At 37.4% G+C, this 27,627-nt stretch overlaps 1 protein-coding gene across 4 annotated transcripts; it reads right to left on the bottom strand.

Moving 5' to 3' along the window:
- PEX1 (peroxisomal biogenesis factor 1) lies at nt 1–27,520 on the bottom strand. 4 transcript variants are annotated; one of them, XM_055805958.1, is made up of 24 exons: nt 27,271–27,518; nt 24,902–25,045; nt 22,936–23,019; nt 22,573–22,687; nt 21,712–22,484; nt 20,145–20,264; nt 17,903–18,026; nt 17,505–17,614; nt 16,102–16,202; nt 14,648–14,780; nt 13,837–13,933; nt 12,553–12,723; nt 10,990–11,144; nt 9,630–9,819; nt 9,259–9,428; nt 8,277–8,411; nt 7,640–7,704; nt 6,659–6,801; nt 6,477–6,580; nt 5,122–5,298; nt 3,330–3,560; nt 1,656–1,856; nt 1,216–1,346; nt 1–289 (listed from the first exon to the last, which is right to left on the bottom strand). In XM_055805958.1, the coding sequence occupies exons 1-24, from the start codon at nt 27,397–27,399 to the stop codon at nt 205–207; spliced, it is 3,888 nt and encodes a 1,295-aa protein (XP_055661933.1). In that variant the 5' UTR covers nt 27,400–27,518; the 3' UTR covers nt 1–204. The 4 variants fall into 4 exon arrangements, with proteins under 4 accessions (XP_055661933.1, XP_055661934.1, XP_027652129.2 ...); XM_055805959.1 differs by having other exon boundaries at nt 9,259–9,425; XM_027796328.2 differs by lacking the exon at nt 27,271–27,518 and adding an exon at nt 26,849–26,979.
- Nucleotides 27,521–27,627: the final 107 nt, after the last annotated feature.

The raw sequence follows: 27,627 nt of genomic DNA, 5'->3' as shown, positions 1-27,627 counted from the left end.
TGTTCTCTCAAAAATTTAATATCACTCTGAAAGAAGACAATTTTCTTCAAAATAAAATATGATGTAATTTTACAGCATGTAAGTTTAAAAGAAACTTATCTTCAACTTCTGTGTTAATAAATCCATGTGAATATAAATAATCTGATTTAAATCACATTTGTCATTCCTAGTTACAGTTTATCAATTACAAGTAATTACAAGTTACTATGCTAGAGTAATTTTTTGTCCTGGTCTGAGTGTTGAGCCAACTTGTCCTTTCCTCTTCTTGGGATTCTGAAAATTATCATACCTGGAAACAGAAAAAGGTATTAGCAAATTCTTATGAAACTCCCTTGTTTGCATATGCCTTTTCAGATGTACATTAATGCAACACAGAACTATAGATGTTTAAGTATGTTTTTACGTAACTGAAAAGTGCATGTCTTCTCAGACCTGGGGGAGTCTTCATCCACAGACCTGACTCTGAGAGCTCTCTACAGGGCTTTTTTTTTTTTTTTTTTTTTTTTTTTTCCCCGAGGGGACAGGACAGATGTGGGTGAGACAAGGAACAGAAGTGGACAGGGTGGTATAGACTCCTGGGAAGCATCTCTCATTCTCCTTTCCTGTCCCTTCCTTCTCTCCTTCCCCTGCTATAAGACCTTCCCTTATCCATGTATCAGCTGAGGATGACAACTCCTTAACAATCTTTGTGTCAGAATAACCCCATGATGAGATCACAGAACATCCCTGTACCAGTTTCCAGCTTTTCCAAGTCTAAGGAGAAACACTCTCCTCTTCAGTACGTTTATACTTACGCAGATGATTGTGTTTTCCCAAACATGGCAGCTACAAAGACCCCTATGGAGAGACAAAATCCAGCCATTTGAAAGTATGAGGGGCTACCGTTCAGTGGGAGCAGGAAGGGCCTAGCTCTGAGTCTTAAAGAATCAGTGCCTTTTCGTATTGGTATAGGTCTTAACATAGTACAAGGGTTTTCTGGTCTGATTACAATTTCTAGGTCTTATGTTAATAAAAACAATAAAAGACAACGCACTGGTAACATATTTTCCCTTTCCCAGTATGTAATTTAATATTCCTGAAAAAAACTGCCGTCAGAAGCTATTCAACTCCACCGCCGTTCCCCACATTAAATAACTATTGTGTTTCTGATGAATAAGGGCTGTGAAAATACCAAATCTCCACTGAATTCACAATTACTAAAACATAATACTTAACAGTTCAGTAAAATTCTTCCAGTCATCTTGGCTAATGGATGGTCTTATACCCTCAAGTGCAGCCATCAGATGGGACTGGGTAATAATTAAACTGTTCTTGGCAAGCACGGACTGATCAAGGGTGCTGTCCTCCTTGAAAACAGAACCATGAACAGACAATGGAAAATTACCACAGAAACATAGTGCCATGAATATCAGTAACTCTGGAACCTCCCCATTACATGTACAGACAAATGTATTATAAATACAATCACAAACCCCCACCCCCTTAACAACACAGAAACAACTATTCTGTCATATGAATGCAACATCTGGCATATTTTCATCTTTGCTATTTTTGTTACATTACATATTATGCAGAAATTATTTATTGAAATACCAAGAAGTGTAGGGGAACAACAGAAAAGCTTTAAGACTAAATAATTGAAAAAACTGCCATACCCCATTCTTGCTTCTGTGATTGGCTTTGATAGCACTGATTTCTGTCCTCAGGTGCTCTGTTTGCTGCTCTTGGTTATTTTCCAGGGAGTCTTCTTGAGAAGCTGTTCTAAGCATTGAAGGTTGTGATGATGCTGTGTCTCTCTGTGTCACACTGATAAAATCATGACTTAGGGAGTTTGGTCCAGATAAACACAAAGAGCTCTAAATTGACCATAAGAAGAAATAATTACCTCATTATGGATCCAAAAGAGTAATTCTGCCATTGAGATTTAGCCTACAATTCAGTATAAGCTTGCCTCCACTGGCAAAAAGAGTATTTTCTCTTATAAAATATATCACATAACTTTTTGAACAGAAAGATGTAGGTTAATTTGCCAAGGTGTTTGGGGAAGAGTAAAAGTTTCAAAGTGACATGTTTCATGTTTAGAAAAAATCTAAATATTTTTGCAATGGCCTATCTCAAAAAGAATAAAGGTCTACTAACTCTGTTGTTTTATGTACATATGAAAATCAGTGGTTCAGAAATCTGGGCAAATTTATGTAGTTAAGATTTGAAATTCCTCATTATTTAAATATTTATCACCTCCAAATTCTCTGTCACTTGATAAAATATGCAAATTTTAAGTTCAACAACTTTAAAAAGATCAAAGTCCTTCTAGCCTTGCTGAAAAACTTTCACACTCGGAGGAAAACTGAAGTCTCTAAAGATGCATTATAGATGATAGCATTCAATTTATGTAAGATAAAGCACACAAGCACCTTAGCGCTCAGAAATTTGTTTTCCAATGTCAACATAAGCAATTTTTTGCTTTAAGAATCAATGCCATACACTTTTGAATTAAAAAAAAAAAAAAGCGTAACAACCTTGATAACTACTTGTAGTAGTAGTTCTGCAACAGATTTTGAAAATTAATGTCCCGTGGATCACACATGAACTCTGAGGTCGTATGTTCACCATAAGGAGCTCGAAGACAACATGTTCTGTTTTGCTTACACAGCAGCTGCCAAGGAAGACAAGCTGGCCAGCTGATCGCTACGCACATGCTGGGTAGCCAGCACATTCCTGTCTGCAAGCTAGCCAGAGAATGTGCTGCCCTCTGTGCAATGTGATACTATAACAGGAATTCTGCTTCTTAAAAGCAAGGATGGAAGCCGAAGTTTACTTCTGTTATTTACACAATTCCATGGTCAGATTATTCCATTAATACACACACTATTGGAAACTGAAAAATGTTTGCTGATTCTTAAGATTCTGACTGAATCCTTGAAAGCTGAATGGCCATTGTTGAGTAATAAAACTAAGTTAAAACAAAAACATAAAACAACAAACTAAAAGACTGTTTTAGTACTGAAGTTTGAAAGGCAATAAGCCATTGGACCAGACAGTAAGATCTAGTATGAATACAGTTTGCTTTATTATAAGGTATTAAGCAGTATATTTGGGGATTTTGACTTTGAAGCCCTGCATAGTTGCAGAGAAGTCCATATTGTATTTTGTCAGATGACATCCCTCCATCTGCTGCCGCACCATGGACAAGATACAGGCTAAAGACAGTTTGAAAGACCAAGCAGACATAATTGTATTTATAAAACCGCACCACTTGCCTAGTTCAGTTTTTCTGCTTCACAAGTGATAATATTTAGAAATTTCAAAATAGGAAGCGAGTAGTTTACCAGTTCTGAAGGAGTTCCATTTCCCAGCTCTGATTCATAAGAGCTTCCAAAATAAAGACGATACATATTGGACCTTGGATCTTCAGGAAGCAAGTCAGACATGTCTAAAGAAATAAGAGATTGCTCTAGCCCTGCGTCTCCATCTATTGCTGAATCATCTGAGCCACTGCTGTGGTTTAGAAAAACCATGGAAGAGAGACTGAAGTCACTATCAGAACTAGAACCAAAATCCTGTGACAAAGAACAGAACATTAGAAGTGTTAACTCAGAGCTAATTGCAATCTGAAATACATTAAAAAATGTAATATACAGTGCGAATGGAAGCATCGATTTACATTTGATTCTAGTATTCTGTCCTTCTCTGGGAGTGTATTTCTAAATATGTTGCTAGGAAAATCCAATGCCTTTAAGCAGAACTTTCTGTCTTCACGCTAGAAAAAGAATTTGAGGAGAGAATCTTAAGGTTTTTATTTGTTTGCTTTGAACTGCCTCACTCCCTCAGTGACAGCAAGTGTTGGGAAACTTCATGCACGTTTTCTGTTGTAGAACTGTATCACTTCTGTCTCAACCATTCCCTCTAGGCAATTTAGTGTCTTGTGTAAAGTGCTGTAAGAGATTGTGGTAAATCTACTTCTACAGTGCCTAACTGCTGTACTCACCTTTAGTCACAGTCAACACATTTTAAGGATTGGTGTAGAAGTCACGGTTGTTGCTTTAGAATGGTGTCTGCAAATCTTTGTTTGTACACCCCTATCAGTAAAACATTTCTAAATACATTCCACCAAATAGATGCACATTTATTTATTTGTAATTTATATACATGTGCTATTGAAGTTCTAATATTTTCTTCCTGCACCTCAGTGGATTGTCTTGTGCACACCACTCCGGAGACAACTGCTTTAGATAATGGCTGCCTCTAACGATGCATAATCATCAGGTATCCGTACAACTACTTACTGACGCTACAAGTGAAGCGATTATTAGGGAAGATATGCTGTAGATCCCTCCCTTCCAATACTAAGGGCTGCATCCTCAGAGCCCCATCCCTTGGTAACAGAACCGGAGAGGTCTCCTTGTTTTTGCACCTCTGCCCCAACCCCTCCCTTTGACCACCAAGTAGCAGAAGCCATGCCTGCCCCTTTCCAGCTAGAACCAGAAGACTGGCATTAAAAATATGAGGAGAGGTGGCTGATTAGAGGCTAAAAGAGGAAAGGAACGGTCAGTCACATAAGGGGTATAAGCCAGGGGTGCAATCCTGTACTTGGGAAGTGCAAGTATTAGCTGGTGCCTGAAAGACGAGCCAGAGCAGGCCGCTTCAGAAACCCCATCTTCTGGCTGCTTTTCTCCTGACCTCAGGTCAAACTCAATCTGTTGGAGCAACTCCACAAAACCCACCAATTTCTTGCCTCCTCCATCATCTGAAATGTGTCACCTCAAAACTGAATTTGCTAGCTGGTCCTAAGAAACTGAGTGTGATACCTCCTATTGATCTGTCAGTCATTCCTCATAACAATGATAAACAGATATAGCTTACATAAATCTATTTAACATTAAACACCTACCATAAAATGGAAAAAAATTGTATTTAAGTATTTAAACTAGTTTGTTAAATTATTCCTACATTTTTCTGCAAAGATACTAAAACTTTAATTGTCTGTATACCAATATTGGAAAATTACATCTTATTAAACATAATTTTGGTTAAAAAAAAAAGGATAAAATTAGCCTTTTCAAACATATCAACATCAAAATAAAAAGGAGGAGAGACTTCTCTTATATCAGTGTTATTTACCTGTGTTAAACCTGAACCTAAATTAGTATGGATTGCCTCTAATTGGGCGTTGTACAACAAAGCTTTTAGGTCAGCCCCTGTGAACCGTTCTGTTTTTGCTGCCAAATCCTGAAAGTCCACATCGTTTGCCAAGGACAGGGAATGACTGAGAGCTTTTAAGATTTCATAGCGTGAATTCTGTAAAAAGGGAGAAAAAAGAAAAAGTCAATAAAGCAACCTATTTTCTTCCTTGTTCTGATTTCTAAATAGTGCTTTGGCCCTGTCACAAGCAACTTCCTATCCGAGGGAGGAAGGATCTTTTTTCAAGATGACATTACCCTAATAATAGTATGTATAGGACATACTGTATAGCAATTTTTAAAATATAGGCATTCATTTTGTTACATTTTCTTGAAGAGTCTAAGAGAAACTGTACCAAATAAAGTATACAGAGAAATATATTTCCTTAAATATGCAGTTAATATCTGGGATTTTTATATATGCAATATATAAAAATATGACAGTGAACTCTGCTACTCACACGACCTTTTCCAAAGAGAAGTACGACTAAAGTGAAAACCTTATGTTTACCTGAATATTCCAAACCAGAAGTTTACAAGAAAAAAAAAAAAGAAAAAAGAAAAAAGGAAAAAGAGTATATCTGTGTTCTTAAGGCACAGATTCATCATCTTCATGTGTGTTTCAGAATTAAATGATACGGCATTTGCAAAATGTGCTAATCTGAAAATGAACGGCACTGTTTTTTTTTCTCATAAAATGGAGAATCAAAGGCACACATTGTACAGCCTCTAAGACTTGATCCAAAGCCTACTGAAACCAATGGGAATCATTCCTTTCCTAACTAGTGACACATCTGACTTAAAAGAGCTTGAATATTCCAAATTAAATGTGGATAAAAAAGTGTGGGATCAACTGAATTTGGAATCAAACTACTCTGGAAAGCTTTAGGTAATTCAAGAGTTGGGTTGGGAATGGTTATAGTTCACTTCAAGCAAATGGCAAATCCACTGGATTCAAATTCAGAGAAAGACACAGAACATGATAAACACTACCCTGCATCCAAATTCTTTCTGCAGCTAGCTTCCTTTTTTAATTTTATTTTTTTTAATCTGCTATATCCACAGGATCATGATTTGGTCCTGCAGACTGTGGTAAACAGCCTTGTGTTTCCCTAGCTTTATGTGAACACATTGACACTAAAATCAGTGAATTTATACTGTTGTATTACTGGAGCTCGGCAAGCCAATCTGCTTGTACGGGTTTGAAATGCCACTAAATATAAAGAAAAGGAGAATAAACCCCATTAGTTTGAATTTTTTTCCTTGCCTCCAATCTAAAATGTTTTGTTTCCTCACCTGATCAGGAGGTGGACAGTACAGGCACTTATCCAGTCGACCTGGCCTTAACAAAGCAGGGTCAATCAAATCTGGGCGACTAGTAGCAGCTAGCACATAAACCCCTTTAGAAAGTACAGAAAAAACACAATTAACATCTGCTAAATTTTTGCATAAAAATGAGCACATAGATTAATTATTACCTTGTAAGCCTTCCACGCCATCTAACTGAGTCAAAAGTTGGTTGACCACTCTGTCAGTAACTCCTGTGTTGTCATGACCTCGGCGAGGAGCAATAGAATCAAACTCATCAAAGAAAACAATACAAGGCTTAGCTGCCTGAGCTCTGCAAGGCAAAAAAAAAAAAAAAAAAAAAAAAGCAATAATTAAATTCTATTTAAGTTTGGGTCACAGGTAAAACTGCTTAGAAATATTAAGGATAATTGCTTTTTGCTTCAGAGAAGCAAAGATTCAGTTATCTTTAAAGAGAGAACATGAAATCTTTTCTGTAGAAATTAAGAGGTTCTGAAGAATTAGATTGCAATGGAATCACTGCTCATTTTTATAGCACACTTTGCACTTACTTTCTAATTTCTGAAATACTCAACTGTCATGTTAATATACATGAAAGTTCTAAAATCCAATCACTGCAGATCAGGTCTTGGCTTATGTACATCTAACAGACTGCCTACACTTCAAACTACACAAGAAGCAAAGGCTGTGTAGGGTATGTCTGTATTAGTGAACACTGAGAATCAGTAAGGGCAGATTTGTAGTAACAACTGGCACAGAGGACCTTGATACCAAGTCTAGTATGAACCCGTATACTGAGTGTTCATTACTAGTTGAAGCATTACTCAACTGTGTCCTGGAATCAGCTGGGAATGGAATTCTGCATGTGTTTTCCAAGACAGTTCTGTGATGTGGACCAATGCATGGTAAATGGAAAGAACTGGGAGTTCAGCTTCAAAAGTGCACTCCAATCTCAGCCGAATGTTCAGTTCTTAAATAATGATGGTCAAGTTGAACTTGTCAAGATCTGAACATCTGATTCAGCACAACTAATCATATTTCAGATGCTTTTGTGATCTGATGCCATGTCTCTCCTAAGACAACCAAATTATTTCTTGGAGCTTCAACCAATAAAATTCATCAATAACATCACCAATCTTTACAAAACCAACCTGTAAAAGATATCTCTAACTGCTTGCTCACTTGCTCCAATGTATTTGCTGAGCAGCTCTGGTCCCTAAAAAAAAATAAAATAAAAATTTCATGATTTGTTTCTTAGTTTTAATGTGTGATTCAACATCAGCCTACATTTTATATACTACAGTGAATTTTCTTGCAGCCAAGAGTGGCATCTCTGAACAGAAGAGCTGAGTGGTCTAGATAAACCAAAAGAATCTCTGAAGCACTCCAACTTATTTCTATTTTTCTACTATGACAGAACATATGTTACAGTATCACAAGGCAATGGCTTACACTGTATTTTGAAAATATGTTTAAAATGCATTGCTTAACTTCATTGTCCAATGGAACCAAAATCCAGGATCTTTTTATAAAAAATGGGAAACTAAGAACATCTAATTAAATTTTATAATTCTACCTTATGAATAATTATAGATATATAAAAAAAATCCCCAGTAATAAAACTGTGACGTTCCAGAAGTCAGATGGTAGGATATCCAAAGATATACCAAATTTTAAATGTCAGTTTCTTACTTTGGAATTTAGCCATCACAAATACTCAGAGGTATTATGTTAAGCTGTTTCATTCAGTTAATCAACTGAATCAATCAAACTTCATAATCTTGGTACCTTGATGCTGATGAAATTCATTCCACTTTCTCGAGCAATTACTCCTGCTAACAGTGTTTTTCCTGTTCCAGGTGCTCCATACAGCAAGACTCCTGATCTCTGTCGTATGGGCAGGTTTGCAAATAATTCTGGATACTGGAAAAGAGTTTCAATAAGACATATTCTAAAATATGTAATTATTCTGCAGTGCACTGTAATATCACTGACTAGTGTTAATTTCTGTCTACGCAGAATGTCTCCAGTTTTTTTAATCCACATTATTATCACAACAGCTCATCTGGGCCATTGGTGGTGTACTTGAGACTGAAGCCTAGGAACCCACTTCATATGTACTTAAAATACAAGTAAGTGGCATTTTCTACTAAGAGGAAACAGGACAAAACAGGAATTCACTAGAGCTTTATAAAGCCCATATTGGCACTTCTGAATTCTTATTTTAATCACTGACTGATATGATCAAATTATATAAGTATACAGTGAAAGATTCTGTCCATTATACAGAAAACTGTTCGGTCATTTCTCTGAAGACTGAAATGGATGGCTCATCTCAATGCTTGATGAAGTCTTAAGCAAGGCAGAAAGGTCAAAGCAAAATAAAGGGGAATCGTGGACTGGCATTAATCCAAAAGAGAATACTCTAGCAAAAGTACTGCAGAAGACAGCTGAAAATGTTATCATCACAGAGCCTAATCACAAACATTGCAACAGAGCAGGGAGCAAAGATGATGTCAGCAGTACTGCAACACTTGATCTGCAGGAAAGCACAAGCCATTGCCGTTTGTATTTGGAACAGGGCAAGGGAAGGAGAAAGAGTCTTTCAGTAGCTGAAGACAGCTGAAGACTGGGAAGTTACAAAAGTAGCTTAAAATCACACCTGTTGTCTTTCTGTCAAATACTGTATCAAACCTTAAAAAGCATTCTTCCCCTGCTAACATTATGTACAAAATTCAAGTAACTAATTTTAAAAAAAAAAGCTGTCTACCTTTGCAGGTAACATGATGGTATCCATAAGTATTTGCTTCACATCTTTTAAGCCACCAATCTTGTCCCAGCCAATGTCTTTAGGTTTATGAAGGTTGACATTTCTCAGAGCTAACGGAGTAAAATCTTTTAGAGCTTTCTGAAAATCCACAGTTGACAGAATCAATTCTACTTAAAAAAAAAAGAAAAAAAAAACCTGAGCAAAAAAAAAGAACACACATCCTACCAGTAACAAATTCCTCACAATATGTAACAATTACATACATTCTAAACATAAACCATAAAAAAAAGCCTTTTTATTTCTGTATTACTCCACAGGTTCTGGATGACAGAAGCAAGGCTATGAAGTAAGAGATTTTGTTGTCAACGTACCACCATTTTGAAATGCATTCTGGTTGGAAATACTGGCATGAATGGCACGATCAACCAGCATAGTAAAATCTCTAGCAACAAAACCTTCTGTTTCCTTTGCAACACACTGGAGGTCAAGATCAGAGAACTTCTTTACATCAGAATTCAGTTTCATTTTTATTATGGAATACAGCATTTCACATCTTTGCTTCTGAAAAACAGAATTATGCAGCAAGCGTGTATTACTAGTCTCATATGAATTTCAGAAATTCAGAAAGTAAAAACATACGAGTTACTAAAATTTCCTTAAATATTTACATGTCACCAAACCTTCCAATAACAAAATCTGAGCAGGCATGAAGATAAACAGAAGTTAGTTCTTCAGGTGAATTTCAATAAATTCACCAGTTTTATACCCTTAAATGTTTACCTCACCATAGCTATCTTACAGCCAAAAATAATAATGTAACAACCCTCCACGCCCCAGATTTTATAGTTTTACAACCAGTTTCTCTGTTTCACAGAAAAAGGAACATCCTTCATTTTGCCAATTTGAGCAGAATATATTTGAGATTAAATATATTGCATTATATTAAAATACATCAGATAATTTTCTATCTTTTGAGATCCTGACTTTTCCAGTGATGTCTCATCCTTATTAATTTTTTTTATTAAATCATTTTTGTATTAAAAATAATAAAAGTAGACTTGCAGGAAGTGGGAGAAAGCTACACTATATCTAATGCAGAATCCTCTCCTCAGTTCCTTTTAATTGCTATCCTGGACAGCAGACCAGCAGGCAGGAACAACTGTGAAATACAAATGAGTTGCCATGTCTGTGTCATGTCTTTAGGGCATGCACAGGTAGAAAGTGTCAAGTCTTCTGCAAAGAAGTTATACTGGTTTTCCTTTTCGGCTTTCAAAATGAACCATAATCAAAAGTAGAGCGATATAATTAATATAGAAAACCAACCCAAACCCTTCCCATAAAATTAACATTTAGTTTTAGTAACGTTTTAAAAAATACATGTTACAGGGACATACTTATTCCTCTGAGCAGTGAAAAAACACACTCATGTTTAATCTCATTTATCTAACTGTAGTGACTTACATTTACTTTTTCAAAGCTGCTCCTCTAGAATACCCTTACAAGTAATAAGTGGGGGCAGCTGGGAGTTTTCACTAGATTACTTTTATTCTTTAAAAACATTATAATGTCACGTGTAATTTCTGAGGTATTTAAGTATCAGGAAATAACTTCTAAGACTTCCAGATATTTTTCTCATCTTTGGGTGTAACCTACTATTTCTGCAGCTGTTCCTGTACTGTATTTGAGGTTGCAGGGAAGGCGAACAACACTAACCATTTTACCCAAATTTACCTGATCTGGAGATCGGATACATTTGAAGCATTGAAATATGTGAGTTCCTTGAGCTGAAACCAGGGAAGGATGTAAGGAGTGTTCAGACTGACTTGTGGCAATTAATGCAATCAAACTCCCCATGGAAATAACTTCTTTTATCAGATCTTTCAAAACTAAACACAGAAGACATTGCTCCATGAATTGCAAAATAACAAAAGATTCTGCATTTCATAATAGACATTTCTACTGTACTGGAGAGCAGCATTAGGGCACACAAAATGTAACATATTATTTATTTGTTTTACTCCCATGTTTACAGGCTTTTTTTTAATCATAAAAAAAAAAAAGAGAGATGTATAGTTATTTTCTCTAGGACAGTACGTTCCATTAATAAAATACCATCACAAGTGCTCTTTAAAAGCTAGATTTGTAACATCACTGATGATGTCTACCACAGGATATTAAACAAGGATTTATTTTTTTTTTGTGCGTTATGATCACTCTTCTAGAAATATTATTCCCTCCATGCAAACAAAAAAAGGGAAAGTTGTAAGATTGAAAATAGTTGCAAAGACTAGAAAATAAGCCGTCTAGGAAAAAATAATATATGGAAGTTAAAGAAATTATGGATGCAAGGTGGATCTTCAAGGAATATTCTTTAAAACTCAAAGCTTCTGTTGTATGTATTATACCTGTAAATAAAGTAATAAGAAACACAAACACTTCTGCAAGTAACTTAAATGCAGATTTTTAAAAAAGAAATTATAGTAAGATTTGCTGAACTTCAAAAATAATTTAATTTAAAAATATGCTAACTCCCTCAAACTGAGCTAAGAAAGGGAAGGTTGTTTTTTTTTGCTATGGCTTTAATTTTACATGAACAGAGTTTAATACAGCTAATAAAATAAAGATATTGATCACTTTAATTTTATTTTGCAACTTATCACTGCCTAGATTTTAGGGACTAAAAAGGAACTGTATATGGGATATCAAGCTACAATGATAACCTTATTTTTGAAATCTGTGGATTGTTACATTGTAAAATAAAACAGAACTTCTACAAAGTATACCAAGTAGGATGACAAAAACGTTAGTACACAGCTAAAAGAAGTTGGTTCTAAGTATCACTAAGTACCAAATATATGTACCTCTGTAATTACAAATAATAATTATTGAAAACAGGATCAATATTAATGATATGTCAATTATAATACTGATCTTATCAATAATTATCAGTTAAAGATTCACCTGTAATTTGTAAGCAACTGGAACATATCTGAGTGCACAAACAATCTAAAAGGGAACTGAAAAGCCTTACAGCTGGCAGTGGTACTGACAACAGGCATTACCATCAGCAGTACCCTTGGCAATGACTACTCCAAGCTCCAGAGTGAACTGTTCTGATTCTGCTAGTGGTCCACAAACTGTCTACATACCATGGTTTGTGAATCCCTGCCATGGAATACCACATGGTCCACAGGCAATAATGACAAACAGAATTGTCCAGGTAGGACAGTACGATTCAGGTGCAAGAAATTCTAAGTTGCATTATATTTTTATCCACAGGTACCACAATATTACCATAAGCAAGTCTACTGCTTTGAATGGTTTCAGGGCTGTTCTCATGCTCTGGTGTAGAAGGTACTCCAACAATGTGATCAAGATCATCCATCAAAAGAATAGATGGTTGCCTCCATGCTGCCTCTAAAAAAGCTTCTTCCACATTTTTCCTTACGTTTACTAATCTTTTTCCTAAAACGGAAAATACAATTTTAATGACAAAACATATGAGGGAAAAAAAATCATCAGACTGACTACATCGTGCTCACATAATACTACAGTGTTTTGATTTGTGTAGCTTAACTTTACTCCTGTAAAATCCAAGTACCAAGATTAAAGCAAAGTCAGCAGTTCAGTAAAGAGACCACATCTTCCATGTAAAAAAAGTACTAGAAGGATCCACCTGTACTAAAATTATATTAATCATCTTTCACCAACCACTATAGAAGTCTACAGGTCTAATTCCTAGACAGTTAGAGCAATAGCAGCAGCATTCTAAATTAGCTACTAAGGAGTCCTGCAATTAGAAGAATTTTTCAGAGTGCAGGACCTAGCTCTTTATCAATCTTTCCCTTTTCCTCTGGAGCAAGGAGCTTGGCAGGAACTTTAGAAAAAAAAGAGTATAGCCATGCAATACAAGGACTCTGTATGAAAACAGTTGAGTATTCTCTGCCTCTATAACATCAAGATTATTTAGGAAAGCCAGCAAGTGAAAGACTAAAAAAAGCCTTTTTTGTCCTCTTCCATCTTTGGTGCAAACTACTTATTTTGAACTCACAAAACCTAAGGATTCATCCATCTCATCATCATCATCTATAATGATGAGTGTTAGATGACTATTGCAAACATATACTAGGTTAGTAAATGTGTCATCATAAATCAGGTTTCAGCTGGTTGTTTGATCTTTCTTTGGTGCCTGTGTCATCATTTCACTGAGTAATACAGGTAATCTTTAATACTTATGATTTGTTAATGTAACATTTGTTCCAGCTAGCACAGCCGAAAAAAAAGCATAGTTCAACTTGCAACTTCTTCCTGTTTTGCAATAATTAGAAATAAGCATGGCAAGCATGGTTTGAATTTGGTGGTGGTACATGGGACAGAAACTGATAAAAGTGTGAAATAAGCTTACAGCAGCTGTATTTTCATCAGGCTGAGAAAGATGCTTATTGCAGGGCATCAAATATCCTTGCAAAAGCAGTAATAACACTAGAAAAATTATGCAGACTAAATATAGCAACTTCATAATTGTGCTTCTTCATCATACAGCAAACATTTGAGATATATAAAAAAATATTATCGTACCTCTTAAAGTTTTACAATCGATTACTTCTACATGAGCGTCCAGTCTATCAAATGCTTCTTTGCAGATGGCCTTTGCTAATGTTGACTTTCCACTTCCCTACAAAAATAAATGTGAGCTAATGTAAATCGACAGAACTAGCTCCTTCTGTTTTTGTCACAGAATATACCGGTTAACAAGCTGAGAAAGCTGTACACACACTGGTTTTATTTTCACCAGGTATATATGAATGCTGTCTTTATATCACTTGGTAGAGAACAAAGCCATAGAGCAAAACAAGTATAAACAAATTCAAGAGTGGATACATCCACTGCAGAGAGCGCTCTGACTCCACTGAGTTCAGTGTTAAGACATCTGTTAGTTTCGGTGGAATCTGACCTTAAATGGATCACATAAGAGGCAACAGGAAAACAAGCATATCAACTCCACTGCCATTTTATGTTAGAACACAGGAGAAAATACTATACTCTTATTTTCATTCAAATATTTCAGAGACATGATGTGTTTATTATACTTTGAACACAAAGTAGATTAATTCCCTAGCTGCATTGGTAGCAATCTTTAAAACTTACATTATATATATATTTATACATACATGAAATATGAATATATATTTATAAAGTGTGCATATAATGTATGTATATAATATAATGTTTTACTGAATTAATTCTGTTCAATTAACTGCTCTTTCTTCAGCTTGTTTGTTAATTCTTTGGAATTCACGAAGTATCAAAGAAAACTAAGAAAAACAGTTTTGTAAATAGGGAAAACAACCTGGGGGGGTTTGCAAGTAGAGAGTAGTGAGGTGTGTACCTTTCCTCCTGTGAGAAGCACCCCTCCACTTCGCAGTCCCACAGCAACAGCAGCCAGCTTTTGAGATAAAGGACGCCCCAGAAGACTGTGGCTTATGTGTTCAAATGAGGATGTTCCTAATTTGTCCAGTCCCCTGCAGAGCAAATAAAACATTAAATGGCCTAGGGTAGCATCAATACACATGATGTAAATAGCAATGGCCTGCCGTATGGTGAAGTTTCAATGCTGACACATTGTGACATACTTCACCCTTTCAAGAAAAAGCTAAAGACAATTCAATCTGAAGAGACAGCAGCTTTATTCTGCAGTGGTGACACAGGGGACACGGACAGATATTGCAGAAGACTCCCACAATGGCAAGGTTACCTAGTCGTTGTACACCATCCTAGCACGAGGTAGGTCTCAGAAGGTAAGAGCTCACCATCTTTTGGGACTTCACCTGTTTGAGTGGCTGAGTAACAACCTACTAAGGAATGTTAACAAACCAGTAAAAAAAAACCCAGGAGCATGCCTGGGTTGGAAAACTCAGGCTTTTCAGAAATAAAGCAACACATAATTGCTTTGAAGACATCCTTATCCTGCACCTGTCCTAAATCTTTGTAACTTTCAACACAACAGTGCTCCTTTCAGATCCACAAACAGCAAGGCTATCAGTTTTGTATTTCAACTTTCTACAAAAAGTGTTGTTCCATGAAAAATGGAATGAACAAATGAATCCTGGTTTCTAACATCCCTACCCGATGACATCCCACCCCTACCACAATACCCCCACATCAATTCCTATTCCCTCCTCAATAATAATATGCTCAGTTGCTTTTCAAAATACCTCAGTAATATCCTCAGTTGCCTTTCACAAAGCTGATAGCATACTACCACAACACTCCAACTCTCTCACGTCCCCTCTGTCCCATCCCTACTTGAAGTTTGCTACGTGGTACCACTGTCTTCCCTTCTATCAATGAGCATGGCTTTGCATTATTACTTATTTGCTGGGAGACAGCATGTCCTATGGCTAGTTCCAGACTACACCTCTGCCACGGGCCACCTAGCAGGTTAACTGAGGAGCTGTTGAGTTTGAAGGGCACAGTTTACCCGCGGCGTATCTCAGTACACTATGTTGTACTTGGCAACATCAGTATTTCTTCTGAAACTTAGGCAGTTCTGAGACCTCCCATCCTACTGTCAGACATGGTGAACTTTTCAGAATGTGAACAGCTTCAGTCACATGAAGTTTTCTATTCACTGCAGTAAGACTATTCAGAGGATAAAATTAACCATTTACATTTACTAGGATAAGGTCTGAACCTGGCACAAGGCAAAAGGTGCAGAGATTTTTTTTTTTTAGACCTGGCTTAGTTTTCAAAAAAGCTGCATTTCCACCAATTTATTTATTTATTTATTTATAATTCTCATTCCCATTCCCTCCCATGTTTTCTACTATGAAAATGTCTCACCCTAAATCGTTTAGTTTGTGGTAAGGAAGGTTCCTGTCTGTATCACATATAGGTGGCTGGCTGTCACCATCAGCTTTTCTAGTTAGAGGATGTAAAAGAACCTACAACAAAGGGAAGAGTTAGTACTTTACATTAAATATAACTACAGGAGAAGGGTATCAAAGTGACTAGCCATTTTAGGAATTGTGTAAAGAAAATGTTGCATGTATGCTCTGCTGAAGTTTACTGTGCTTGAAAGAAAGATGCATTGGTGAAATGGCATAGATACAACTATTTCAAAACACAACCCAGTGTTTACAGTGATGTAACAACCTATGACTAGATGTTAGGCCAAGTGCTGTTTTCTACCACACTATGCAGCCCATCATCTCTTTCCCTACCTGTAACTACTTGTTCCTTCTCCTCTGCCCTCCCTGTTGTGCTGGCACTAGCACTTGTGAGGCAGGATAGTGAACTACACCAGGAGTCTGGCCTGGATGAAAAATAACCTGACTAAACACCTTGGTTTTTTTACCTGCATGGATTTTTCAGTCTAGTTCACTCTTGGCAGGCAAACAGGGCTAACAGAGAGGTTCACAGATGAGAACACGCTGGTAGGAGATGCTGGCACTGCTATTAAGAAACACATTTTGCCCCTTCATCTTAGCACCAGTCACTAGCACAATTTGTAGAAGCCTTCTTGTACTTCTCTACCACCAGCAGAAATAAAGCTAGTTTTACTTTTTTTTTGGAACAGGAATCCTGAATTTTGCAGAAAAACTATATTCTAAACAGCCAGAAGAGGACACCTTAATTCTCCACTAAAATGTAACTATCAGTTTAAAAATGAAAACATGTTATCTCACTCCTATAACCATAAGCCTGGGCTCGTGGCCACTGGTTCAACCAGAATTATTAATGGAAACAGTAATCCTAATGTTAAATAGAAATATTTATTCTTCTGAGAAAGGAAAGACTGAAGGAACAGAAGGCACATGAACTATATGAAAGAGAAGGTAGTGTGAGCTTGGTAGGTTTGAATCTTTGTCAGAACTAGGTACTGTTCCTGCCAGATACACTGTGAAGGGATTTTACAGTGCTTTAGGTATTAAGGGAAAGATCAACAAAGTATAAGGACAGTATGTTCAGACTTGGACAGTACTAACATTCCTCTGCTCTAACTGATTTTTCTGAGAGTTTGATACAGACTATGAAATTCAGTGACAAGCGTGGCACTCCTGGAATCTTAGCAATACCTCAGGCTATAAAATAACATCTAAAGAATGCAAACATAATTTAATGAACAGTCTGACATTATTTACTTAAAAATGGAAACCAAAATACATTATATATAAAAAGTAATACATTTTTAACAAAATATAACAACTTAAATTACTTGATACCTGATACTATGTGATATTTACTTGTATATTAGTCTTTTGCAGCAAACTGGGACTCAGTATAAAAATATTCTCAGACTTATTTTCTTCAACGTGCACAGGATGCACTACACTAAGGACAAACTCCTCCGTTCCTGTAACAAACCCAAGGAACAACTATTAAAATTCCAAATAAATTCAGTTTTTATTCCTTACAAAATGGAACAGATTAGTGTCTTCTGAATTACTAAGATATAATAAAAAAGAAAGAATAATAAATATTGAACATTATTAAAGCATAATTCATGCTTACAGTTTCAGTTTAAAGAGGTATCTGTTATGTTAAATGGTGTATACACATATTAAGTGGCATATTGCCTAAGTAAATTCCATAATGGACAGCTAAGACAGCTACACCACAGGACACTATTATCCTTCCTTACCTTCTTTAACAGACAGATCTATACAGCATGTGCTTGTCATTATCCACGGGTGATCATCAGTAGTGGAATCCTGCAGCCAAGAACTGAAAGCAGATTTAATATCATCTTCATGTATATCTTTATGCTAAATAGGAAAAAAAAAAAAAAAAAAAAAAAAAAAAAAAAAAGAGGGAAATAGAACAAGGTGTTAGTAAGTAAAACTGTTTTCTTCCTCTGCATGAGGCATTTGTTTCTTTTATGGTAGCACAGAGATGGAAGAAGATACAAGAATTTTATTTATTTAGAAAATGGTATTTTTCCAGCAAACACCATTTCTGTCAACTGCTCCATGGAAAGCATCTGCCTAGCCCTTGCTATGGCAACAGCTGAATCTTTTGCCACCTCTGAAGATTTTATCTTTGAAACACTGACCTGGGGGCAAGGAAAAGCCTTTATTCTTGTTTTACTTATCTGTATTGCCAGATCCAAGCGAACTACTCAGCTCCTGGGTTTGAAAGACCACCCAGGGTATACACCAATATTGACCTATGACTTATTCTGGGTTCTCAGAATACCCCTTTCTTCCCTGTATAACACACTTCATATACAAAGAACCCTGCGCTTATCCGGGCACCACCAACAAACTTCAAGGGGCAGGCAAAGAGAGCAAACAGCTTACCCCTGATCACCCAGATAAATGGAATAGGAAAAGAAATCAAGTCTAGATTGCGTATCTCTTGGCTGAGTTCCTAATCAGAGAAGCCTAATTCCTACCTAAAAAATGGGGAATCAACCAAGATCATGGAAGCAGTGTTCAGAAAAGGAATGGAAAGATACTGTTGTATTTCTTTCTGTGTTTGCCTGTTTTTTCCAAGAACTAAAAAATGTCAACTGAATCAGAAAGGAAAGAAAGGGAAGAATCTGTATTTAAAACATAAAACCACACAACTACTTTTAACAATTTTAGCAGATTACTGCCAGAATACTTCTGTTAATTCCAATATAAAAAAACGAATGTTGTTCAACTATTCCTTTGTGGGTAAGAAACGAAATTAGAATACTGGGGATAAAGAACAAACTTGCATAAGCCCTGCTATGATGGGAAGCACTGTATTTAAGCTTTTGAAGGGCAGCTAAAATGACAAATCAGGCCAGTGTCACACAGAAACAAGCATATGGTACATGACGAAGAAATACGTCATTCCACAGCTACACCTGACAGGCTGCAAGAACTGGTACTAGGTATGTTCTTACTGTCACAGATGCTCACTCTGGAGACTGGGTATGCCTCACAGGAAAACAGAGGGATTAAATGAGACAACTCTAGAAAATTAAATCTTCAGTACAAGGAAAAGAAAAATTGAAAGGAAGCATTAAAAGGAAGTAAAAACCTAAACAGCATATACAAAATTGTAATAATTTTACAGCAGTTTCTTTCTTAGAAATCTACTGGGCACTGCAATGTTTGAAGAGTATAAGCATGTCTTCCCCCAGAAGAATGAAAATGGGTATTTTTTCCTCTTTAACTCTGTAATTCTTTTTTCTTTTTTGTGTTTTATTTTTATAGGCTTAAATGTATACACTGAACATTTGCTAGGTTTGAATCAGTATTAATGTACTGCAGGGAAGGGTCTGATGCAAAATTATTATCGATTATTGTTGCTGCTTTTACAGCAACTGTTTTATGTTTGAGACCTAATTAGACAGAAAAATGTATCTTTTCCCTACCAATGCTACTTCTCCTTCATGTCAACATCCTTTCTAATAAGACAGACATCAGAAATTTTCACAATTTGAGAATAACTAAGTCCCTAGGATTTAAAAGGGACTATACAGCATTTGTCTAACAGCTTCAGGAAACCAGAAGTCAGAATCCAGAAGTTCTATTTCGTCCACCCTCTGTGACCTCTACCAATTCCTTCAGATAGAAAATTGTTACAGATAGCATGCCAAAGTATTTGAAATATTTCCAAGTGCAAACTAAAATTTAATGGCTTGATGTTTACAGTATCATTCAACAAAATACAAAAAAGCATTACTAGATAAGCTTTAAGTAGATTACAGCATCTTCTTAATTTAAACTTACACAGCAGAAAGATAAAGCAATTATTCAAAAAAGACACACCTTTGGAATTACGTCAAACATGACAGACATCTTCTAAATGAAGAAAAAAAACCCATAAAAAAAATCCCAACTTGACCAGAGCAACATTATCAGTTTTCCAATATAGGAACATGTACATGACCGAGAATATAAACTCACTAAGTTCTGTTTGGGTTGTAGTGTCAGAGATACAGGAATTTTAGGAATAGACTCAATTGACTTAATTCGGACTGTTGAATGTGTGTCGATATGTAGTTTTTTCCTCAGACCATCTGGAATCTGAAATATTTAAAATAAAAGAAAAAAGGAAATATTAGAAAGTAAAACAGTTATAATATTGCATCTATAATACAACATCAGTTTCTTCATCACTAACAGAACTTCTAGATTTGACCATTGATCTGTCTGTTGGTTGTAATCTGTATAGAATAGAAGGAAACCATAAAACTGATGGTAGTGTCCAAATCTTGTTCTCTCATGCACACTTCTAATTGCCTTCTATCCTAATTGTGAAAGTGCTCACTATAGCTGATGGTCTACTAACTTCTTTAATAAAACCCCAAAAGGTTGAAAAAGAAGAATTAGGCGGAGTTCTTAGAACATTGTAAGAATGCTTTTAGTATAGAAGAAACCCAACAACTCTACCTTCATTTGCTGATTAAAATTAATTTTACATGGGCAGGTAAACATAAATAGGCCATTACACAGATCAGAACTAAGCACATCTGCAGCACAGAGAGAGAAAACCCAGCCTCCTTAAATTGTACTAGTCAGTTTGCCCTTTTAAAAAGCAAACTACTTTTCAAATATTCTGTGATATTTTAAACATATATCGAAATTGAAAACATCTCATAAATGTTTGATAAGTCTAAAAGACTTTATGGTTGCTGGCATTTGGAAAACTGTTAAGTGTCTCAAAAGATTTAGTGGTAAAGACTACTACAGGCTCTTGCTCCCATTCTCAACAAAAAAACGTAAGTGAACGGTGAAAAGTGTATTATGTCAAAATAATCAAACAGTGATTTGGAGTGCATTTTATCTATTTTTGTTGGTCCCACATGTGCTTCCAGGAAAGACAGAACATAACCAGGCTGTAGTTCTATCAGGACAAGCTGAAATGTCAGCACCTATACACCAAGACTTATGCCACCTTGCAAAACAGCATACAAAAAATAGTTTAACTTACATAAAACCTAGTTATATTAATTTTAAGGGGTATTTTAAAAGAGTATATAAAAGCACTCACAAACATTGTGTGGCAGTAGGATATGTGATCCCATTAACTTTACCGTTTGATGACACCTAAAGTCCAAAGCACATTTCAAAGTTCTAACTGACAAAAAGAATCTCGCTATGCAGTACTGAGTGTAGGTAAGTAGATACTTTCACATTTTCCTGAATACAATGACTACCAACAGATTCTGAAGAAACCATGCATTCCCTCCAGAAACACTGAGGCATTTTCCCCATTTGGTGAAAAAAATGCTAAGGATGAAGAATCCCAGAATACACTGTACATCTTGGAGGATGACAGTAAGTAATGTAGTCCAGAATGAGACAGCTTACCAAAGCACAGCTCTAGTAAATATTATTTGATTCTAGTATACTCGAGAGCTTAACACAAAGTTTATATCCCAAAACTGCATGTTAACCAGCCAGTTCCACAATTATCCAACAGAAAATATTATTGCATAAAAAGCCCAAAAGATAGTGTGCTCAAACTGACCCAAACTCTTCCAACATGTAAGGCTTCCCCACTGTGGCGATACTCTATGACACTCTTTAGGTCTTCAAATCCATTCCAAACAATTTGAACAACAAAACCCTCACTGGATGCTTGACTGCTATTAGAACCAGAATGATTTTTGTCTTGTGTACTAGCCAACTGCTTTTGCTTTTCAGATGGCAGATTTTGCTTTGCTTCTTGTTGACGCTGTCTCGGGGAAAGCAGCTGATTAATTTTGCCATATGATACTACAGGATTTGGATCCAAATCAGTAAATTCTAAGTTCCATGGAAAAACATGAACAGCATTCCATTTCAGAAACGCATGAGTGGTAGATGCATTCTGCACGCTGGGAGGCTGGGACTGACATACTCTAAAAATGGAATCCATGTGAATTAAGTTCAGCAGCTTGTCTTTGAAGGTGCTCACTTCATCTTTATCACACAAAGTCTTTTGTTTCTGCTCAGATGTATGAGAAAAAATGCTCCCAATGAAATTCCATATATTTGGGAGAACATTTGAGCCAAATGTCATGTTTGCATCAGCCTTACTCTGTTCAAGGACTCCTGGCTTTAAGTAAGGTTCTTTGGCAAAAGGATCCTTTACTGTTTCTTCTTGCTCCATGTTGTTTTTCACAAAACTTTTGAGCAAGATGTCACTTTCTGTGGAAGCTGTGCTGGTGGTATTTTCCTCAAGTTCGCGTGTTTTGGGACGTATTAGAAGCTCCGTGCATGGTTCTAATCTCCCATAGGGGGCTGCTGGCTTAAGCGTACCTGAGTATGAACAAAGCAGGTCATGAATGCATCCACTCCTGCAAAACAGCTTACTCAAGGTTCCACAAGAGCCTTCGCTGTTGCTTACCGATTCTGATGTAAACGTGAGTGTGCTGTTCAACCCATACAGGAAAGATGGCTTTGGGAAATACTACCCGAATCTGGTCAAGAAGATGGTTTTCAAGAGAAGAAGCGTGCAGTTCCTGGGGAAATGTGGTACCATTATCAATTAAATACTGCATTCATTTTCAACATTTGTTTGAAGGTGAAAACTCTAAACGTCCTTCTAATACATCATTTGAAATATAAAATACAAATTAGCATTACATCACATTTATTAGTTCTTTAGGGGCTGAAAAGAATGGGGCATTCTGCAAAAAAAAATATGCTTGCATCAGAATCTCTGTCATCTGTAAGAAAAGAACGTGAACAGTGGAAAGGGTTTTATTACCAGAATTTCCCAGTCGTCTGCTGAGAGTGGTTCCACTTCTACTTGCTGACAGGAGGAGATGTGGGAACATGGTTCAAGAAATACCTGGCAAAAGTAACACTATTTCAAAATGCTTAACTACTTACTTTTAAACACATAAAAGCTCCACCTTTAATGCAACTACAGAACTGACATCTCCTTCATTATATGCTTTCACTACTTTGAACATACATCTTCTTAACGACACCAGGGAATTCACAAGCAGAATTTGGATATTGAACAGATGGGAAATAGATTGCATTGGCCATGCTTTGGGGACTTCAACAAGCCATGAATGGAAGCGAATGTGAAAAGCATCAAGAGCTTTACCAGCTGATAACAATAAATTTTTAATGCATATTGATCACAATCATCTTTTAATGTTTTGATTTTTATTTTTAAATGTTCTGGACTTTAGAATGCTGAAAAAAATCATTAAGCTGCGGGCAAATTTAGGTTGCGCAGAAACAGCTGAAAAAAATCAGGAAAAAGTATAATACAAAAGCAGAACCAGCTCCTTTAAAACGGTTCTGTGGAAGCGAGGCTTCCTGTGAAACCATTCATAAAGTTCATCAGGAGGGATGATGAAAGCTATTGTGGCTTAGGCTTTTCAGAAACCATTAAGCATACATTTCAAAAGTCAACTTCTACCAAAGGTTCCATTTGACAGAAAGTAACAGTTTTAAAACAATATCATGTCATACATCTTAAAATAAATTTAATTATTTTTTTCTTGAGACAAAACTAGTTACTTGTCTTCTGAGAGCAATATATAAAAGTAAAAATTGATTTTGAGTTCTTCTAGGTCCTCAATTTGAAGCAAAAGTTGAGAGGAGTATCTTTTCCCCAGCATGGTAAATAGAAGAGCCTATTATTATGAAACACTGCAAACATATAATTCCTGAATCCAAACAATGGCTAACTACCTAATTATTCACGTATTTGACCGTACAGATGCTTATTTCTAGGCAACAGTTAGGTGAGGTTTTCTTAGGTTTCCTTTGCCAACTGTTTTTCTCTTGAAGGCTATTAATTGCTAGAACTAAAAAAGGTTCTTACCTTGCCACTGAACCAGTAAATTGTAAAGCTCTGCAAACTGATACCTCATTTCTAGACAGAATATGCTAAAAAAAGTTAATAAGGTAAGATAATACACTGCTTTGAGCCACATTCTTTGATGTCTTCTACTACCTGAATAAAATTTTCCATATGAAAGAATAGGTGTATATGAACATACTACACAATAACATTGTATAGAGGAATACTTTTCTATTCCTGTTCACTTAAATTTCCACCCATTAATGGAAAAAAACCAAAACCCCACACTTGGATGCTCATATTTTAATAGTCCTACGTCAAGAAGCTCTGTCTGCCTCTCTCAACTTCTGTCCAATGAAAGAATCATTTACAAAAAGTTTAACACAGCACCCAAGAGTAAGAGGCCAATTTAAACGCACATTCAAAGCCAGAGGATGCATGGGGACGTATGGTGAAGGGGGGAAAAAAGGGATGAAAAGTTAAACCCCAAACAAGTCAAAGAATAATGCAGTAAGTCAATCATTATTTTAAAATAACAGGAACCCCTAGCAAAATATTCTCATAATTCCCAAATTATTTAGCTGCTTAGAAGTGTACTTTCCTAAAACAAATGGCACTGCAGAGAGTGGCTCCAACCTGGGAAAGACCTACCTACAAGCCTATCCTAACGTTATTTAGGCAATTGTTAATGATTTAAGGAGCAAATCTTTTCATGTTTGAGACATTCAATGACTGTTAACTGTTCTTACGAGCAGATATAAATGAAGTAACTGTCTAAATATATGAAACAAGAAGGTCCTAGTTAACTTGTTTACCTTTTCTTGAAAGGTAAATACCTTTTCTTACAAGATACCAATGATCTTAAAATATAGTCTTTATTTAAATAAGAAGAAAAGATTGCATTGCAAACCTGTTCTCCATCTGTAATGCCAAGTTTCTCTGCTAACTGTCTGTTAATCTCTGCAATATTTTCACCCTGGTGACCTCGACGCCTGATTTCCATCCAGCTCAAAAATACAGGCTGACGACTGCAGGATACTTTCACAGCTTGGCCCTACAAATTTCAAAGGAATAAAATAAGTTAACATCAAACAAGCTAAATAAGATGACTATTAGTCAACCTAAACTGTATTTGATTAGATCAGAGGATTTAAAAATATTATCTGGATTTTATGTGCCCTATTTTAATTAACATTCCCTAAAAATAACTTGCAGAATTTACAACGTGTTAGTAAAGGGTGTTTCTATTAGCAGTGACAGAATTATTTTTTAATTCTGGCAGACTGGCCAACTTCTTAAGACCATCTTTAGAATTTTTCTCCACATTACCTACTTTACAACTCTCAACACAGAAAAGCATGCTGGTTTCAACTGTTAAACAGCTTTTAGTTTTTATGGACTATGTTTAAGTAAGAACAGTAATTCCTCTTCCTTTCTTCTGTATTATAGTCTGTCAAGGAAATACCTTACGGAAATGTAACACAGTTCTGTTTCTCAAATGAGGAAAAAACATAAGCATAGGCTTAAACTTTATATGTGTTGTAACATTTGCATGGACTCCAAGACTGCTTTCATGAGATGGGGAATATTTAATGTAAGTGACAAATCACATGAACTCAGACCAAAATGATTTTATTAATTTGTTTCACAACTGCTCAGCGCTGTTGATCCCAAATTGAAGAATCTTAATATGTCCACTCAGTTTCCATATAAAGAGACTATACCCTAGATTGTATCACTCAAGTGACTTTTTTTTCAAACATTACTATTTTTATGAAAATCAAGTGACCAAGACAATGTACACTGTGAACATATCACAGATTTAATTATTAATATAGTCACATTTTCTGTTCTGTTTGCAACTGTATCCCAATAATTTCAAGTATTATTTGACTTTTTGGTGAACTCTGAAAAGTTTCAGAGAACATCTACAATGGTCCCAAGATTCTTTTACTAAATGATATATTTAATTTACAGCTCTTCCCTCTACTCACACAGATAAGAGTTTCTCCCATAGTGTCTTAATTGCCACACAACACTGAGTTTTGTAGACCACTTTGTCACTCACTTATCTAATACCTTCTGCAATTAGATTTAGCTTTTGATTCCATTTGCATTTTTTAATTATTTACTCAGTGTAATCTATTAATGTAATTATTTATCCCCTTTTTAATATTTTCATTCAAGACTTCAGAGATCATGCATTTTTTTGTGGATCACGTTAAGTAAAAGCAGGAGCCCACCATAACCAACTATGTACAGAATGACACTCGTCACAAGACTTCAAAGGAATTGCACTCCTCTTCCCTCCCTCTTATCAGCAAATTTGTAAGACATCCAGAAACCGTAGCAGAAGCAAAGCTAACATTTATACCAGGTTTCTTGGAACCCTACCAACCTTCTTCTACTACCCCAAAGGAAAAGAGCAGGTTTTTACAAGTCTAGATGATTGCACTTTTGTGAAGTGTCCTTTTTGGCCTTGGGAAATGAGCAGGTTACACATACTGGGTGAGGCCAGCCTAGCCAGAAGGGGCTTTGCCAGGATTGCGGCTGCCACCTCCGCTCCTGAGCTTCACTCCTGCCTGCTCCCCTTCACCTGCTGGTTCTTGCCATTTTTCAACCTGTCTGTTCTGCTAGCAGAGCTTTAACTCTCGTGTTCATTGCACAAGGGATGTGCACAGGCCCTGCTCTTGTTTTCACATGGAAATGTTATTTAGAATTGAAGGTGGGCTTCCTGCAAGCGAGCAATCTACCTAAGAGGCCTTAGCAGGACAGGAGTCCCTTTCCGCACAGGAATACATAACGAACGATTCGCGTACGCCAAGAACGCTGGTTCAGCTCGGATTTACCACCTTACCTCACACCCGAGAGATTAATTTGCACAGTATTCGGTTAACGCCAGCGAGTTACTGGGAAAGCCGGTGTAGGCCGGGCCCCCAATCCCCCGCCCCTGGCTGAGCGGCCGGGCCGGGCAGGCAGGGAGCGCCCCTGCAGGGCCCGGCCCGCCCGAGGCGGCGTGCGGGGCTGCCTGTCGCCGTGGCCACGGGGCAGCTGCGTCCCCGGGGCGGCGGGTGTCCCCCAACGGCGGGGGGGCCCACGCGCTCCGTCGCCACAGCGACACCGCAGCCGGCGGTGGGGAGGGCCGAGGCGCGGAGGGAGTGGGCTCTTCGTATCACCGCTGCAGCGGGGTGCTGGGGGGCGGGGAGCCGGTGCTCTCCCATGATCCTCCCTGCCCAAGGCGCCCCTCCGCCCGGGCCCCGAGCGGCGCCGAGCCGGTACCTGCTGCAGGCGGAGGTGAGAGGCCAGCACGGGAGGTAAGTGCAGGAAGCAGTCTCGGGTCCCGCTCAGGACGACCGTCACCGCAGCGGCTCCAGCTCCCCCTCCGCCGGGGTTGCCGCTGCCCCACATGCCGCCGGCGGCCGAGCCGAGCCGGGCCGGGCCGGGCCCCGCAGCCCGGCACCTCTACGCGCCCGCTCCGCCCTGGCAGGGCGCTGCCTCCCCGGGGACGGGTGGAGAGGGCGGGACGGCCCTTCCCAGAGCGCCCCCTTCCCTCCCCTGCCACGCCCGAAGCAGGGGCGTGGCCCGCTGCCAGCCAATGCGGACGCGGCATTATACCCGTTCTCTGCCTCTGATTGG

Source organism: Falco peregrinus, chromosome 5, assembly GCF_023634155.1.
Source record: "Falco peregrinus isolate bFalPer1 chromosome 5, bFalPer1.pri, whole genome shotgun sequence".
NCBI classification, from domain to species: Eukaryota; Metazoa; Chordata; class Aves; order Falconiformes; family Falconidae; genus Falco; species Falco peregrinus.
This window is presented reverse-complemented; position numbering and strand designations above follow the sequence as displayed.

Coding starts and splice junctions, on each gene's coding strand:
- PEX1 (XM_055805958.1), bottom strand. CDS start 27,399: ATGTGGGGCAGCGGCAACCCCGGCGGAGGGGGAGCTGGAGCCGCTGCG. Junction 25,046..27,270: donor CTCACCTCCGCCTGCAGCAG/GTACCGGCTCGG, acceptor TGAAATTTGTAG/GGCCAAGCTGTGAAAGTATC. Junction 7,705..8,276: donor TGAATTTCATCAGCATCAAG/GTACCAAGATTA, acceptor ATTTTTTTTTAG/GGACCAGAGCTGCTCAGCAA.